This window comes from Bombus flavifrons, unplaced genomic scaffold (assembly GCF_040668555.2).
Source record: "Bombus flavifrons isolate JBK064 unplaced genomic scaffold, iyBomFlav1_principal scaffold0040, whole genome shotgun sequence".
NCBI classification, from domain to species: Eukaryota; Metazoa; Arthropoda; class Insecta; order Hymenoptera; family Apidae; genus Bombus; species Bombus flavifrons.
The window spans coordinates 97,527-111,710 of NW_027184785.1; the positions used below are offsets into that span (position 1 = coordinate 97,527).

Consider the following 14,184-nt stretch of genomic DNA (forward strand, 5'->3'; position numbering starts at 1 on the left):
CTGATTATACATCGAATAACCTCAACAAATGCAAAGCAGTATGTTCTACACGGCCTACACAATAACAATTCTGTCGCTGTTGTTTTCGTATGCTTTGTGTTACAAGAGTGGCAATGGAAAGTTAGCTTATATAAGTTAATAATTATATTTATTTATACATTATATTTATAATTACTTGTTATTAATATTATAAAGATGTTAAATCCACTTGGATGTCTCAAAGAATTCTATTCCTTCAGCTTTCAATCGATTGAGTATTGGTCGATAAATATCTGGGGTAAACGGAAAGACTACTCCTCGTTGTTGAATTTCACCTATTAACGAAAAAGAAAAATAATGTACTTTGAAATTATTATTAAATTATATGGTAAAATTTGTTTAGAAGGATGACATGCAATGAAAGTATCAGAAATATACATATGCGTGGATATATAAAATTGCAATAATATGTATTACGTTCTGTGTAAACATAATTTTGAACGCCTTTATGTTAAAAGGGATAACAAATGTCAATCGTAATTTTTATTATTCGATATGTAATACTGAACGAAGAAACATCTTTTAGAATAAACGGGAAAAAGAAGAACTATACCGTCAAGGATCATTTTAACTGCTATTGCCGTCGGATATCCAACACTGCGCGCCATAGCAGAGTATCCTTGTGGTTCGCCATACAACACCAAATTAATTCCTCTGTTTTCTCTTCTGTTGTCTGGCCAGAGTATTCCAACGTCGTGTCTTAGAATTACTAGATCTCGTTCATTTTGATCATAGCACAACTTTTTTGACAAATAATGTGTCAAAGTATCGAGAGGCGTATTCAACTTCAATACTAAATCTTCTTCAAGGAGTCCCAAGTCTTCAATTGCTTTTACGCTCTCTTCCGAGTTTAGCATTTCTGCCAACTTCCTTTTCAAATTTTCATAGAAGATATTATCATTCGCCAAACCAAGCAAATTGCAAATTAATACTCTCTGGAACAATAAAAAGTTAAACTTAGGTAATCTATGTAAGATCGATGGAAAATTAAAATAGATACAAAAGAAACAACACTACCACGGAACAATATGAGTAATTTAAAAAGTTTTATCTGCCAAATATCATAACTTTACTGTATCGCATCGAGATTTTAAAAAAGGTTGTAACGCGTATAATACATACGTGTATATTACTGGTATGTTCCAAATTATTCTTGCAGAAAAAGCAGACGTACTTAACCATTTCTCTTTATGTTCTCTTTACCTTAATCATAATCATATGCCCACGTTCTGAATTAAATTCGGATGTGTAGTTTAGTAATTGAAATATTGAAAATGTTAAATACAAAATTTGATACATTTCGTTTAAAGCAGGAAAGATCATGTGGAATCATTTTATGATTCTACTTCATCATTCCGTTGATATACATAGGATATTCGAAAAGGGAGCTATTAAGGTATGAAAAATTCATTACATTATGCATTACTCTACCAAAATAATCAGAGATAAAATGATAGAGTGTTTCCTACTCTGTGCAAGATTCTCAGCAAGAGATGTCAGAAAATTTAAGGAATACTTCTTCGAGCTAAGACAAAATGAAGATATTGATTAGAATATATATAGTAATCTAACAAAGCAAGCCTAGACGGTCTAAACAACGAGAGGTCAAGATCATTTTGATGATAAAAGTGATAACTTGATATACGATAACAACGAGTAGCGCGTGTATATACATATACAGGGTATATAATAATACAAATAGCAGAGTTTTCTGAGAGCATTCACGTTACGATCATAAAAGCTTTCGTTCGTGTGAAGAGGTTTGCTAGCGTACAAGAATATTTTGACCTTCTTCTTCAAAAAACGGACAGAAGGCGCAAAAGCAATGAAAAAATCCACGTGTGTCCTATCGGATCTTATTTCACAGTTACAGCCATTTTTGTGTTTCAATAGTCCGCAACTGTTTACTTGCAAGTTACGAGTGGAATAATTAAGTCTGTCCATTTCGTTTATTAATGTTTAGTTCATTATTATTCTAAAATGTTTTAAAATTGCGAATATGTTTTTTGCTTTACCTAAATTATACTTTAAATAGCAAAAGGCAATTTTCTTTCTCTATGACGAGTATACTCATTATTAAACAAAGAGTTGTCATTATTGAATTTACATATAAATGTCACTTTTACATACCCATGTAATATCTGGACCATTTGGATGCAAACTTGGGTGTGGGTTAAGATCCGTTAGTCCAAGAAACTGTAAGGCTCGTATTGTGTTACAGAAACCTTTATATCTTAATGTACCTCGCTGCATTGTTTGTACATTATTAAGTCCATATAAATCCTTGTAAATTGTACTATCACGATTGGGAAAACCTTCCAACGCGAAACCGGGCAAAAAGTCCAAATCTTGAACGGCGGACATAAGGTCTCCTCCTGATTCTATTTCTACAATCTTCAATAGAAAAATAAAATTTATTAATACATAACATAATACTTAATTGTATATTTTTCCCAATCCTTCGATCAAGATCAAATTAATATGTATTTTAATTAATGTACTTTATATGTATGTACATTTTATTTATTGCAGTGACAAAGAAAGCATTGATCCTTGCTGTATCTAGGAAATATATACATTTCCTTTTTTTAGTATGTGTTTAAGGTTACATGTACTTCTTAAAGCCATTATTGGACACAGTGAGAATGATTTATGGAACAAAACGTATCTGTAATAAATCGTATAAACCAATGTATAAACCAATGTATAAATCAATATCTTGCAGAAAATGTAGAGCTCTTTTGCCGAAGTCTTCCTTTTGTAGCATGTTGAGCGAATTAGTTAGCCCATGCTATACCCATTTAATAACGTATTTAAAATAGGTGATTAGGATATGTTGAAAAGAGTTTAGTATGCCACAAGTGTCACAAATATTCGGTTCAGTTTCGGTGATAAAGTAGCAATGTGTCCAGTTTGTATGAGCTATTCTTAATCGAGTTAGTGTTACTTGATCTGACTTTGTGTAGCTTGGTAGATGTTTCATTTCTTCATTCTTCGTTCCATGATTCTATTAACGTTTCAATCAATGCTTTCTGAGATCTTTGTACAAGATAGGTTCGTGATTTATCGTAGATACGCTGAAGCTAACATGTTTCTAAGTTTTCTTCTGCCAAAGGAAATGTCCCAATGACATATCAACGAATTAATATCATTTCAGGATAATCGGCATTAATGGCAAGTTGTTCCTTATTTCCACTTTTAAGCTACTATCCCAAATTGTTTGTCGTGTCAGAAGAAAGCAGTAAAAAATGGGCTGCGAACACTTGCCTATTTTAGGCAAAATCATCGTTAAGATACAGATGCGACTTTTTCAATTCACTTTATTATTTACCCGTAATCTAGTCGCGATCAGTCGAATTCGATTCTAGAATGCTTCAAACATTTAATTCCAAGCAGATGGCTTCAAATATGCATCGATCAATCATTAACGCAAATTCGACCAATTTACAAATACTTTGATTTCATTTCTCCAAAAGAATAAAGCATTTTCATGAATGCTTCTTATGCATTGTTCTTTTACAGATGTTTCATTTGACTGTCTACTTATGTATAGTTAGATATATAATAGATGGACTTACTTGCTTATTGGAATAGAATTTAGCCGATGATAATGTATTCAGCAACACTCCACGTGGCGACCAACTAAATTTATATCGTAAAGGATTAGAGGAACATTCTGGAGCGGGTAAACCGCCACACCAAGATACAAAAGATTCGATTTTTCCACCAGCTTGTTTAACATTGTCAAAACATTCTAGAGCCAATAAATGATCAATACCAGGATCAAGCCCTACTTCGTTAAGTATAGTCACTTCTGATGCAACAGCCCTAGTAATTAACACGTTAATGTATATTCATTTTAAATTGTCATAATTTCTAAATATTGCTTTGATATTAATAAATATTGCTGTTTACGATTTATAAATATCATTTTGTTATATTTGTTTGTATATTTGTTAATATCTATTTAATTGCCACTTACTCTGTATGTAAAGCTTTAACATCTTCATTCGTGTAACTCGCAGTCACTAGGTGAGTTTTAGCATGTATGCATACATTCGCAATAACATGATGTAGAGAATACGGTAACAATGAAACCACTACATCTGCCGATTTTACAATGTCGTTTAAAATATCAGGACGTTCAATTACATTTAGCAGAACCGGTTCTACCCCGGGGAAATTATTTGCTAATACGTCTGCCTCCTCTTTCAATTGAGATGCAACAGTTAAATGTATGTTATTATCTCTATGTAAATATTCAACCAACGGGGCCGAGACGTGTCCAGCGCCAAGAACGACCACCTATTTACAAAACAATGCTTGTTAATATATTACTTGATATTTAATTACCTTTGACTAATATCTTATTTGAATTATTTATAGTTACTTCGTGATCGTGCTGTTTTGCACAATGAAATTAGATGTCACGTGAAGTAACAAGGAAGCGTCTTATTAATATGATCAAAAATTCATATGTCCATATATGTACAAATATGTAGTCACAGTCAATTGGAAACTTTTATGAAAATGATCTTTCGCCTTATTCTACAAAATTGTTTTAATCGAGAAAAGATAGTGTCTATAACTTTCAAGTTCGAGTACGTAACAACGAGATGTGACTGTGAGACTTCGGAATACGTTTATCAATATCGATTATGTTATTTCAATAATTCGATGAACATTTTTAATAATAAATAATATTCAGATATTACATATACATTTGGATGATATAAAAATAGATAATGTATTGGTACTCGATGAATGAAATTAGTATGGTAAAAATTGACTCGAAAAGTATAATTTTTCTGTACCTTTTTGCTTTGTGCTTCTCTATTGTCTGCCTTATGTCTACAACGGTGATTTAGTAACCTTAATTCTTGGATATATTCAAAATTAGGTGTTAATCGTCCGTTGGATGCTATTATTGCATCATGTACTGCTGGACTAAAGTTATGTTCTTCTAATGGTGCTTTTGCATCCGACTGAATAATATCCAACGCGTAAGGATATAAAAGATTTCCAAAGAAATCCGTAGATTCTTTTGGCAGCTGAGTTGGCATATTGTCAATCGAACAAACTAACACTCCGGGTCCTTTAAAAGACTTTGTATCTTTGTTACGATCAGCATCGTATAAACAAAATGGAGTGTCAATCGTTGTACATTCGTTCATGAACCTATGAACATTTTAAAAATAAGTATAAGGAGAGCTTAAGAATTGGCTTTTATATATAGTATATAAAAAGATCGGTGTGAATGTCTAAATCTGTAATGTTAATGAATAAAAAAATCACTTAAGTAAACGATATGCGTGTTATATTAATATTGAATAAATTTAAACTTACTCGATACTGCCGCCAGGGTCTGCAGATATATCACAGATAGCTAACATTCGGTGGGGTAAAGAAGGAGCACCAACACTTGATGGTAACCAGGGAGTATAAGCTGGTCTTAGCAAGTATTTTGCATCTGGTATTGTTAACAATTTAGGCGAGTCAACAGCCCAATATATTCCATTAATTATCACCGATGCGTATGGTGCAATCTTTTTGCTGAAAGTGGAAATATATCTCTCAGGATGCTTGTCACATTCATCAGAATCAAAACCACCTCCATCTTTTCTTTCTAGATGATGTCTTCGTCTTACCTCGCATCCGTATATCTTCGTTGTATCTAAAACAATGTTGCCTCTTGTTTAAAATCTAATGATATTTACAATAAAATACAGCCAGTCACAAAAGTCTACATATACCTGCGGAATTTTCTTTGTATATGATTTACCTGTCGCAATTTGTCACAATATTATTTCTACCTACGATATAATTATTGTCGGTATATTTATAAAAAATATAGGGATAAAGGAATCAAAGGAATCAGAGATAACAGGTGTATGTCATTTTTGTAACACTGTATTTTCTATTTCCTTTTCACTTCTTTCTTCCTGATAGAAACGAAAGTAAATGAATATGTGTCTTAATTCACGACTTCCAACAAACTCATAGAGTTCATGTTTTTTACTATAATATTTCATACTTAAGAGATCTACATATCTTTCTACAGGCTTTTACTACATATCTATCTTATCTACGGGCTTTTGTCACTAACTATACGCAAGATGAACCACGTATAATGGCCCAGAAAAATTCACTGAATTTTTTTTATCTTTCGATTAAACAATATATACAAAGTTTGTAGTATAAACGAGAAGAGTATGATTCTTCAAGATTGTCATAATTCCTACGTGCTAAGAATCATATAATTATGTCTAGACTGCGGATTTTTATGCGTTTATAGAAAATTTAAAAGTGAAACGTGCTTTGGATTCGTGATTCAAACGTTTACCACTAATGAAAACAACATGATGAACATAAATGGAACATATTTTTAAATAAATCTCTTTTTCCTTTCTTTTTAAATTTCATATTCAATCAATGGTAATCCAATTAAACTTCAATATATAGTACCAAGTACTCCAAATTCAATTTCTTTCTTCAATCGATAATTATGAAATAGATATTAATTTAATTTGACATTCAAATGAATTGTTCCACTTTGTTGTTGAATTATGAACCGGAGGAAAGTACAAATCTCTAATATTTACAGATTCATTATGAAATAAATTATAATAGTAAAATATATAAATATGCAACGCTTACCGCCATGTTCGGCAACCTTTTTCAACATTTCGGGTGGAACGTATTCGTGAGGAAGCTCTTGAAAAACTTCTTGACCGCCTTGACTTACATTGCCACTGCCAGTGAAAATAAAAGTCAATGGTCCAATTGATTTAGGCATAGCACCTAATGCTATTTCGTATCCTGCATCTCGTATAGCTTGCCTTGCCATAGCGGAATCTCTATAATTGTGTGCTGGACCAATATGCTAGTAAACAATAATGACCGTTATTTATAGACAAACAATAAGTATATAAAAATAAATACATATTTATTAATTAATTTATTTACTAATTGTAGTATACGCGTCCGATTTAAATGTGTGCACGCTACCATTTTTCTAACTACTAAAAATGATTAATAATTTTCAACGCTACTTCCTACAATATTTGTTTACGTAAAATTTAATGCTTTATCCAAATTCGAGATAAAATGTTAGACATTCCATCGAAAAACTAATATCCGTGATATTCCGATAAAAAAAAAAGCAAAGTTAATGTCTGAAACCCTTTTTTTCGTATGGCGAATAATTTACGAGTTATTTGAACGTATTTTTAAACCAACAGCTATATATTAAATAAAAATAGAAGATACTTTGAGAAATTTTATTTGTTTTATTAAATTTTTTACATGTGTTTCAAAAGGGAAACTTTTTTACCATCCTATATGTATCTATGATAAAATAATAGTAAATTTAATTGCATAAAATACTTTCCAACATAAATATCATTGTTATAGTAAATTTCTTAACTTAATGCGATCTTACCATGAATGGTGTATGATGTCCTAACGCAAGTAATCTTAATCCAAGTCCATGTAATATATTCACCATACCAGCTACACCAGCATATTTCCCGAAGGCAACCACTCTTTGTCCATTATCATCTGTTAACTTTTCATAATCTAACAAACGTATATTCTTTTCCAGAATAGCATCCAGAAGAGGCATATTACTTTCTTGCGCCTTAATAGTATGGGAAAAGAAACAGTAAGTTCTATTCGATATAAGTTGATCCACAGGAACTTGTTTAACTCCAAAAATGACGGAAGCAGGACTAATATCCTCTTGTAGTATAGCGCCTGCAGCTTGGTAGGCATGTGCAGGATAAGCTCTTCTATTACTAGGCTGTACAATTACTTTCACTCCTGCCCTAATTAATTGGCGAACATTCGCAGGTGCCAAAGGAGCTCTTCTTTCCCATACTGATTGATCTTCTCTTCTGATTGCTATTATTTTGCCTTTTAAATTCTGTGAAAAATATTTTGTGATATCGATTCTTAACACATACAAGAAAATATATATTCGTATCTGTTCTTATTTTATAGCGCGCACTACTTACATTCATACAACGTGCTGAAGACATGATGAAGTATACTATTAATAAATTCACATTGAGTTCGCAATTGCGTAATTGAAAAGCCTTTAATATGACACCATATAATCGCGTAAAAAATACAAAAAGACTTCCTATCAATGTAACGTGTGTTCACTTTATTGAGTCTACAATAATAAAGTGGCAAGAGAAGAATACATACCGCAATACAGAATAACTACGTCTATTTGGAAATAAAGTTGTATTACTGCCATGATATTACATGGGTCAGTGAGGTCAAACTCAGAATATGTTATTCTTACTACATCACTGATAAACACCAAGCCACGTGTTTATCGAAACGATTTGACTTTCTTCCACCACATGATTTCCATCACTTCACAATTACTTCATATTGAAGATGCAATCTCTTTTTTTATTTCTTTCAATGTGACGTAATAATAAATGAAATTTTTCTTTAGTCCAATGTATCTTGCATTCGCTAATGACATATCGTTCCTCTATATTACGTACTACGATAGATTATTAGGAAATATAATATATTCGAAAATGTTGAATCGGCTTGAATCATTTGAAAGTATTTCGTAGCTCAAAAATATTGGAATCCCCAGAATGTTAGCATTCTCAAGAATATTGTAATTCCCGAGTATTCCGAGAACTTGAATCATGGTCTGGTACGGGTTTTTTAAAATATAGCCAACGATTTTTCCAAATTTTGAATCCCGACATGTTTTTCTTGAAACGAAAAATTACAATGATGTGCAAAAGTGTATAAACAGACCGCTAGTCTTATGAAAAAAATTATTCGATTGATCGGTAAGGATTAGCTAATTGCTAAGGAATAGCTAATACGAGGTGAATCTGTCAAACAAAATATAATAGTTTAGTTTCATTTGTATCAACAATATATGGAATATTTTATAAGAATAAAGACTTGAAACCACGTTTACAGTTTTGCACATTTCGTCAGAAACGGACCAAACAGTGAATAAACGGTAGGAAACGGAACAGTAAACAAATAGATAAATAATTTCAATCTGGAAGCCTTGAATAGGAGTTGATTTATAAATTTTATAATGTTTTCAATATCCCACGTAATTTACCATTACAAATATCTACGGTTATTATCAACAACAGTCTTTCCAATTTCCGCATCCGTCTTTACTTCTTGTTTCCTTTTATTCGGTTGGCAACTAAGTGATTGTGGATTTTATCATTAGGTGGTAATGACAAAATCCGCGATCACTTAGTTACCAACTCAATAGTTTCCTGTAATTAGGTACTTCTCTTCTTTCATTTTCCTCCTCTCTTCCCCCTGCTCATTTCTGACCCCATCTGCATCTTCTATCTTCCTTTCCTTCTATCCTTTTATCCTTTTACTCTTTTCACCTTCCCTAACCACTTCACTGTTTTCTCTGCCTTTTTCTGCTGTTTCTTTCATACTAATCCCTGCCGTCTTCACCTCTTCACATTTCTCCAATCAATGTCTTAACGTGTCTTAGCAAAATCTATTCGTGTTTTCCGTGCTACCGCATCTTGCTCTAGCTTAGGTTTCTCACTAGACCATATGTACCTATTTAACTTTGGCATAATCCGTGTGCAATCTGGATCTTTGTATCTTACTACATCACCTTTGCTTCTGCAACCCTTCCTCTCTTACCCTTAATACTTTCTCCTCTCATAATTTAGTGGTCTCTTTGTTAATCTTGTTTTCAATTTCTCTCTCTTACCTTCTTCCCACACTATACAGTCTGGTATGCACAAAATGAAACAGTATCATTCCTTTATGTGATAATGGCTTATCTCTGCGGCAAATCGCAGAGAAATATGGTACGAGTATGAGTGATAATTTCGAAAATAAAAATAAAAGAACGAAACTATGGTGGTGTGCTAAATTTTACAAGAAATGGTAGGCCGCAGATTATTTCCGACAGAGAGGTGCATAAAATTGTACGTCGTATTCGGTCTATATGTCATAAAATACCAAAAACCGCTACTACTATATTTATCTTATAATTACCTTAACCCTTATCGATCAATCGAACGATTGGTAGTATTATCGTCCTTTTTTTTATCAAACTTGTGGTACGTATTTATACTTTTGCTTGTTATTGTATATCACTTACATGCATATTTGAAAGATTAATTTTTTTCTGTATTCTATCTTCCATAATTGTATAACCCAATAAATTCAAAAACACTTAAACACTCTAAAATCCTATACAGTGCTTGTATTTAAAAAAGCTCATTCCGAAATGTGATTCGATTTCTCAAAATTCCGAGGAATCGCAACATTTTTTACTATTTCTGATTGTTGTCAAATAAAAGAAAATTTTATATTCGATTTACTTTATTATTATATGAAATACTATCTTCACACATTACATAAATGTCAATTAGATTGTGTTTTAATAGATAAATACATTTTGTTTTTTATTGTCTGCTTAGTTGGATTTATCTTTTTCAGTATTTGAGTCATCACATTAACTAATTGTTCCGAAGTAAGACCAGTTTTCTTCGATTTAAACTTTTGTAGAAGTTCCGTTGTTGTCATTGGTTTACGCATAAGATAACGCCTTACTGCATCTTCTGTGATGCCGGATTCACTGCAACATAACAAAAATACCTTTTACTTAAAAAATTATATTCTAAATATTTTTTCGCATGTTTAATATTTAGATACCATGCTTAATGATTAGATTAGACGAAACCTTAGCTTAAACGAAACATTAGCTTAATTCATAGTATATTAAAAATTATAATCTCATTATCAATTAATTTTAATTATATATAGATGAGAAAGATATATAAAAGATAGATCTATATATAAAATACTATTTTCAAAATTGAAAAAATTATGCGGAGAAAATTTTTAATTGTTTATAATAGCAAACGACATACCTGACTCCTGGAATGTAAGAAGTTACTGGTACTAAATTAAAATTATCCAATTTCAATTTTTTTGCTTGTGATAAATCTGGAGATCCAGATTGTTTTCTTTTTAAATTATCTAACATCGCAGCTGGTATAGGAGTTGCAGACCTTGAACTATGAGCACTATTAGATTTTTTATTATCTTTTTCCTTTATTGTATCAGATCCTGAATCTGAATCACTGGAAAAGTCACTAGAAGAATCTTTTCCTGACGCAAGCTTTTTTACATCCTTTTTCTTAGATTGTTTCTTCTTTTTCTTTTTATCTTTCTTCTTATCTGCGTCTTTATTGGTCTTATCTTTATCCTTTATAAGAAAGTAAACAAACGGAATAAATATTTCAATTAACATAAACATTATTATAATTTTTAGTATTTTGAATTTACCTTATCATCCTTATCCTTATGTTCATCGTCTTCGTCCTTTTCTTCTTCACCATCCTTTTTATCTGCCTGTTCCTCGTCATCGTCATCTTCATCAGAAGCAAGTAATTTTCTCAATGCATCTTCTTCCGCAACTGACTTAATTTCTTTTTGTTGTTCCAATTCTGATTCAGAATCGGACGAGTCAGAAATGTAATCACATTCTCTACCTTCTTCATCCCCATCGTCACTTTCTTCAAATGCTTCATCGTCAGAAGCGTTTTTCTTCTTCTTTTTCTTGACAGCAACTACAATACAAATATTTCAATTTATATTTTAACTGTCTATAATAACAAATACAGAAGTTATTTATTATAATAAAATAAATTCAAAATACAACTATATAACATTAACTATATAAATAAAAATTTAATTATCTTAACGCGTTGATTGCATATGACACATTCAATATATATTACAGCATTGTATTTCACAGACTAAGTGTATAACATATCTCATCTAAGTAATAACAAAAATAAAAGAAACGTGTAACTAAACCGCTATTAAGTATAATTAGCAGCACATACATTTCTTAACAATATCAGAAATAATATTCACCTTTGCCTTTCTTTTTCTTCTTACTGTCATCTTCTTCATCAGAATTTTTTTTATTTTCTTCGTCATCACTAGCTGAATCATCATCATCACTATTCATCCACTCATCCATTTCAGATATTTTTAAATCTTTCTCCTTTTTACTTGGTTTTTTCCCTTTTCCACCTTCTAACATTTCCTCATCATCTGCACCCTCCTCATCATTCCTAAGTCTTTTACGCAACATCAGTGAAAAATAATTCATTACTTTATTTCTACGACTAAACTCCTGTTCTGCTTCTTCTGCACTCAATGCTTTGTACCTTTGAATTGGTTGAAAATTATACCTGAATATAAAAATTGTATGCGTTAACATTGTAATAAATTCCGGTTTAATACTCAAGTAAATTAATTACCATTCATGCAATGGAAATGCTTCTATAGCTCCATCAGCAGCATGTGTAAAAACATAATATGCAGCATTTTCACTCACACCACCCTCCCTTATACCCTTAAACTTTTTCCCAGTTTTTCCTCCAGATTTTAAAATCCAAGGTTGATCTTCTGGTTTATATTTTCTACTTGTAATGCCAAACTTTTTTCTTCTTGCTTCTTCTCTTGCATCTCGTCCAAATTCAGAGCCAGCTCCAAATTTTGGTATTTCCTCTTCTATTCCTTTGTATTCCTTCATATTATTTTCACGTTCCATTTTCACTTGAGTCCATTTCGAAAAATCAACATTTAATGTGGCATTAAAGCGCATCACATTGTGCTTTTTCTTGTTATTTCTAAAACACAACATTTTATTTAATATTAATTCTATATGTAATTTGTAGTTATTATATAATTATTTTATTACATACTTTGGTACTCTGATACTGAATTCCTGTATGGAAGGCACAAGTGAAACCTAAAAATTATAATTACATTAATATGTTCAATTACCATTGCAATAAATAAATAAATGAATAAAGTATTTTAGATGTAATTTCCACTTTTATTATCCTTTAATTTGTACAACAATAAACTAGTTTCTATAAAATGTTTCATTTTTCATCCAGTTATAACCTATATACAAATTTTACGCTCCATTTTTAATTGTTATTACTCATACAAAAATTTTATGTTTAGATACCTTTGGAACCGCAGGCGATGTCATCTTGATAATTGAGTTTAGTTTTATAATAATGAAAAGAAGAAAACCATCACAACATATCACTATGCAAAACTAGATTTTATATTGTAGGTTATTTATAGGAATGGACAATTCTTTGTAAAATTTATGCACATATTATCCATCTTGATATGAATAACGACCTTGTTAAATCGTTTTATGAATAAAAACACCAAGTTTCACCAACAAAAATTAGGAGAAAATATGAACCTAATACCACAACATACGCATCCAAAGCAATCCACGGAATAGTGATGACAGATACAGCGTCGATACTTTCCAATTTAAATATCGACATTTTGTATCGATATATAATGCGACGATATATTCAGTACCAATACCTAACTCAAACATATCGAAAATGTCCAATCAAACTTTGAAATCAATTCAATTCAATTCACTTCTAAGCAAATTAAGCAAAAAATATTCAACAATAAGTGCAACATCTTTTTCATTTGAACGGCTGTTTTCCAAAGCGGGTCGAGGTCTAAATGGAGCAAGAAATCGCATAAATGAAGAACATTTCCAACAATTGCTATTTTTAATTCTATTGAAGAGTGGTATTTTGAATATAATAATCTATATTTTATAATTGGGTTTAATATTCTATAATTATGTTTATTGTATATTTATAACATCAAATTTAAATAAATTATTTTTTTTCATTCTTAGATTTTATTTTAACTAATATACTTCTAATTTAATTACAGGTATCAATACCATTGATATCGATATTTTATTCCCGATATTATCAATCTATTATCTTATCAATACTCTAGATATCAATATATATCAATACCAAATATCGATATAATTTAAATATATCGCTATCTCTAGTTCAGAATGGTAATAGCAGATAAAAATAGTATCCCGCGTTTCTAACGTGTAAGTCAAAGTGAACAAGGTGATGGCCAATGCAATGTTAAAAATCAGTGTTATGATCCGACCTTCGGGATCGTTATTTATCTGTTCCAAATTCAATTTTAAATTTAATTCGAATGACTTTAACTCAACAATGTTCCAGAAATGGTATTCGCTGCCGCCAGAAATAACCAAGAGACTATTTCGGTTAG

General features: G+C 31.2%; 2 protein-coding genes across 2 annotated transcripts; both read right to left on the reverse strand.

Annotated features, from left to right (window-relative positions):
* Nucleotides 1–126: 126 nt before the first annotated feature.
* On the reverse strand, nucleotides 127–8,277 carry LKRSDH (lysine ketoglutarate reductase/saccharopine dehydrogenase). The gene is made up of 10 exons (XM_069131474.1): nucleotides 8,055–8,277; nucleotides 7,481–7,963; nucleotides 6,697–6,922; nucleotides 5,386–5,713; nucleotides 4,854–5,217; nucleotides 4,022–4,344; nucleotides 3,618–3,867; nucleotides 2,170–2,433; nucleotides 593–974; nucleotides 127–314 (listed from the first exon to the last, which is right to left on the reverse strand). Exons 1-10 carry the CDS (start codon nucleotides 8,076–8,078, stop codon nucleotides 199–201), a joined length of 2,760 nt encoding a protein of 919 aa, XP_068987575.1. The 5' UTR covers nucleotides 8,079–8,277; the 3' UTR covers nucleotides 127–198.
* Nucleotides 8,278–10,380: 2,103 nt separating this feature from the next.
* TfIIFalpha (transcription factor IIFalpha) lies at nucleotides 10,381–13,242 on the reverse strand. The gene is made up of 7 exons (XM_069131476.1): nucleotides 13,073–13,242; nucleotides 12,801–12,847; nucleotides 12,354–12,725; nucleotides 11,962–12,284; nucleotides 11,368–11,651; nucleotides 10,950–11,287; nucleotides 10,381–10,654 (listed from the first exon to the last, which is right to left on the reverse strand). The coding sequence occupies exons 1-7, from the start codon at nucleotides 13,094–13,096 to the stop codon at nucleotides 10,441–10,443; spliced, it is 1,602 nt and encodes a 533-aa protein (XP_068987577.1). The 5' UTR covers nucleotides 13,097–13,242; the 3' UTR covers nucleotides 10,381–10,440.
* Nucleotides 13,243–14,184: the final 942 nt, after the last annotated feature.

Coding starts and splice junctions, on each gene's coding strand:
- TfIIFalpha (XM_069131476.1), bottom strand. CDS start 13,096: ATGACATCGCCTGCGGTTCCAAAG. Junction 11,652..11,961: donor GAAGAAAAAGAAAGGCAAAG/GTGAATATTATT, acceptor TTTGTATTGTAG/TTGCTGTCAAGAAAAAGAAG. Junction 10,655..10,949: donor TCTTACATTCCAGGAGTCAG/GTATGTCGTTTG, acceptor GTTATGTTGCAG/TGAATCCGGCATCACAGAAG.
- LKRSDH (XM_069131474.1), bottom strand. CDS start 8,078: ATGTCTTCAGCACGTTGTATGAAT. Junction 5,714..6,696: donor AAAGGTTGCCGAACATGGCG/GTAAGCGTTGCA, acceptor ACATTGTTTTAG/ATACAACGAAGATATACGGA. Junction 2,434..3,617: donor AATTCTATTCCAATAAGCAA/GTAAGTCCATCT, acceptor TTTCTATTGAAG/ATTGTAGAAATAGAATCAGG.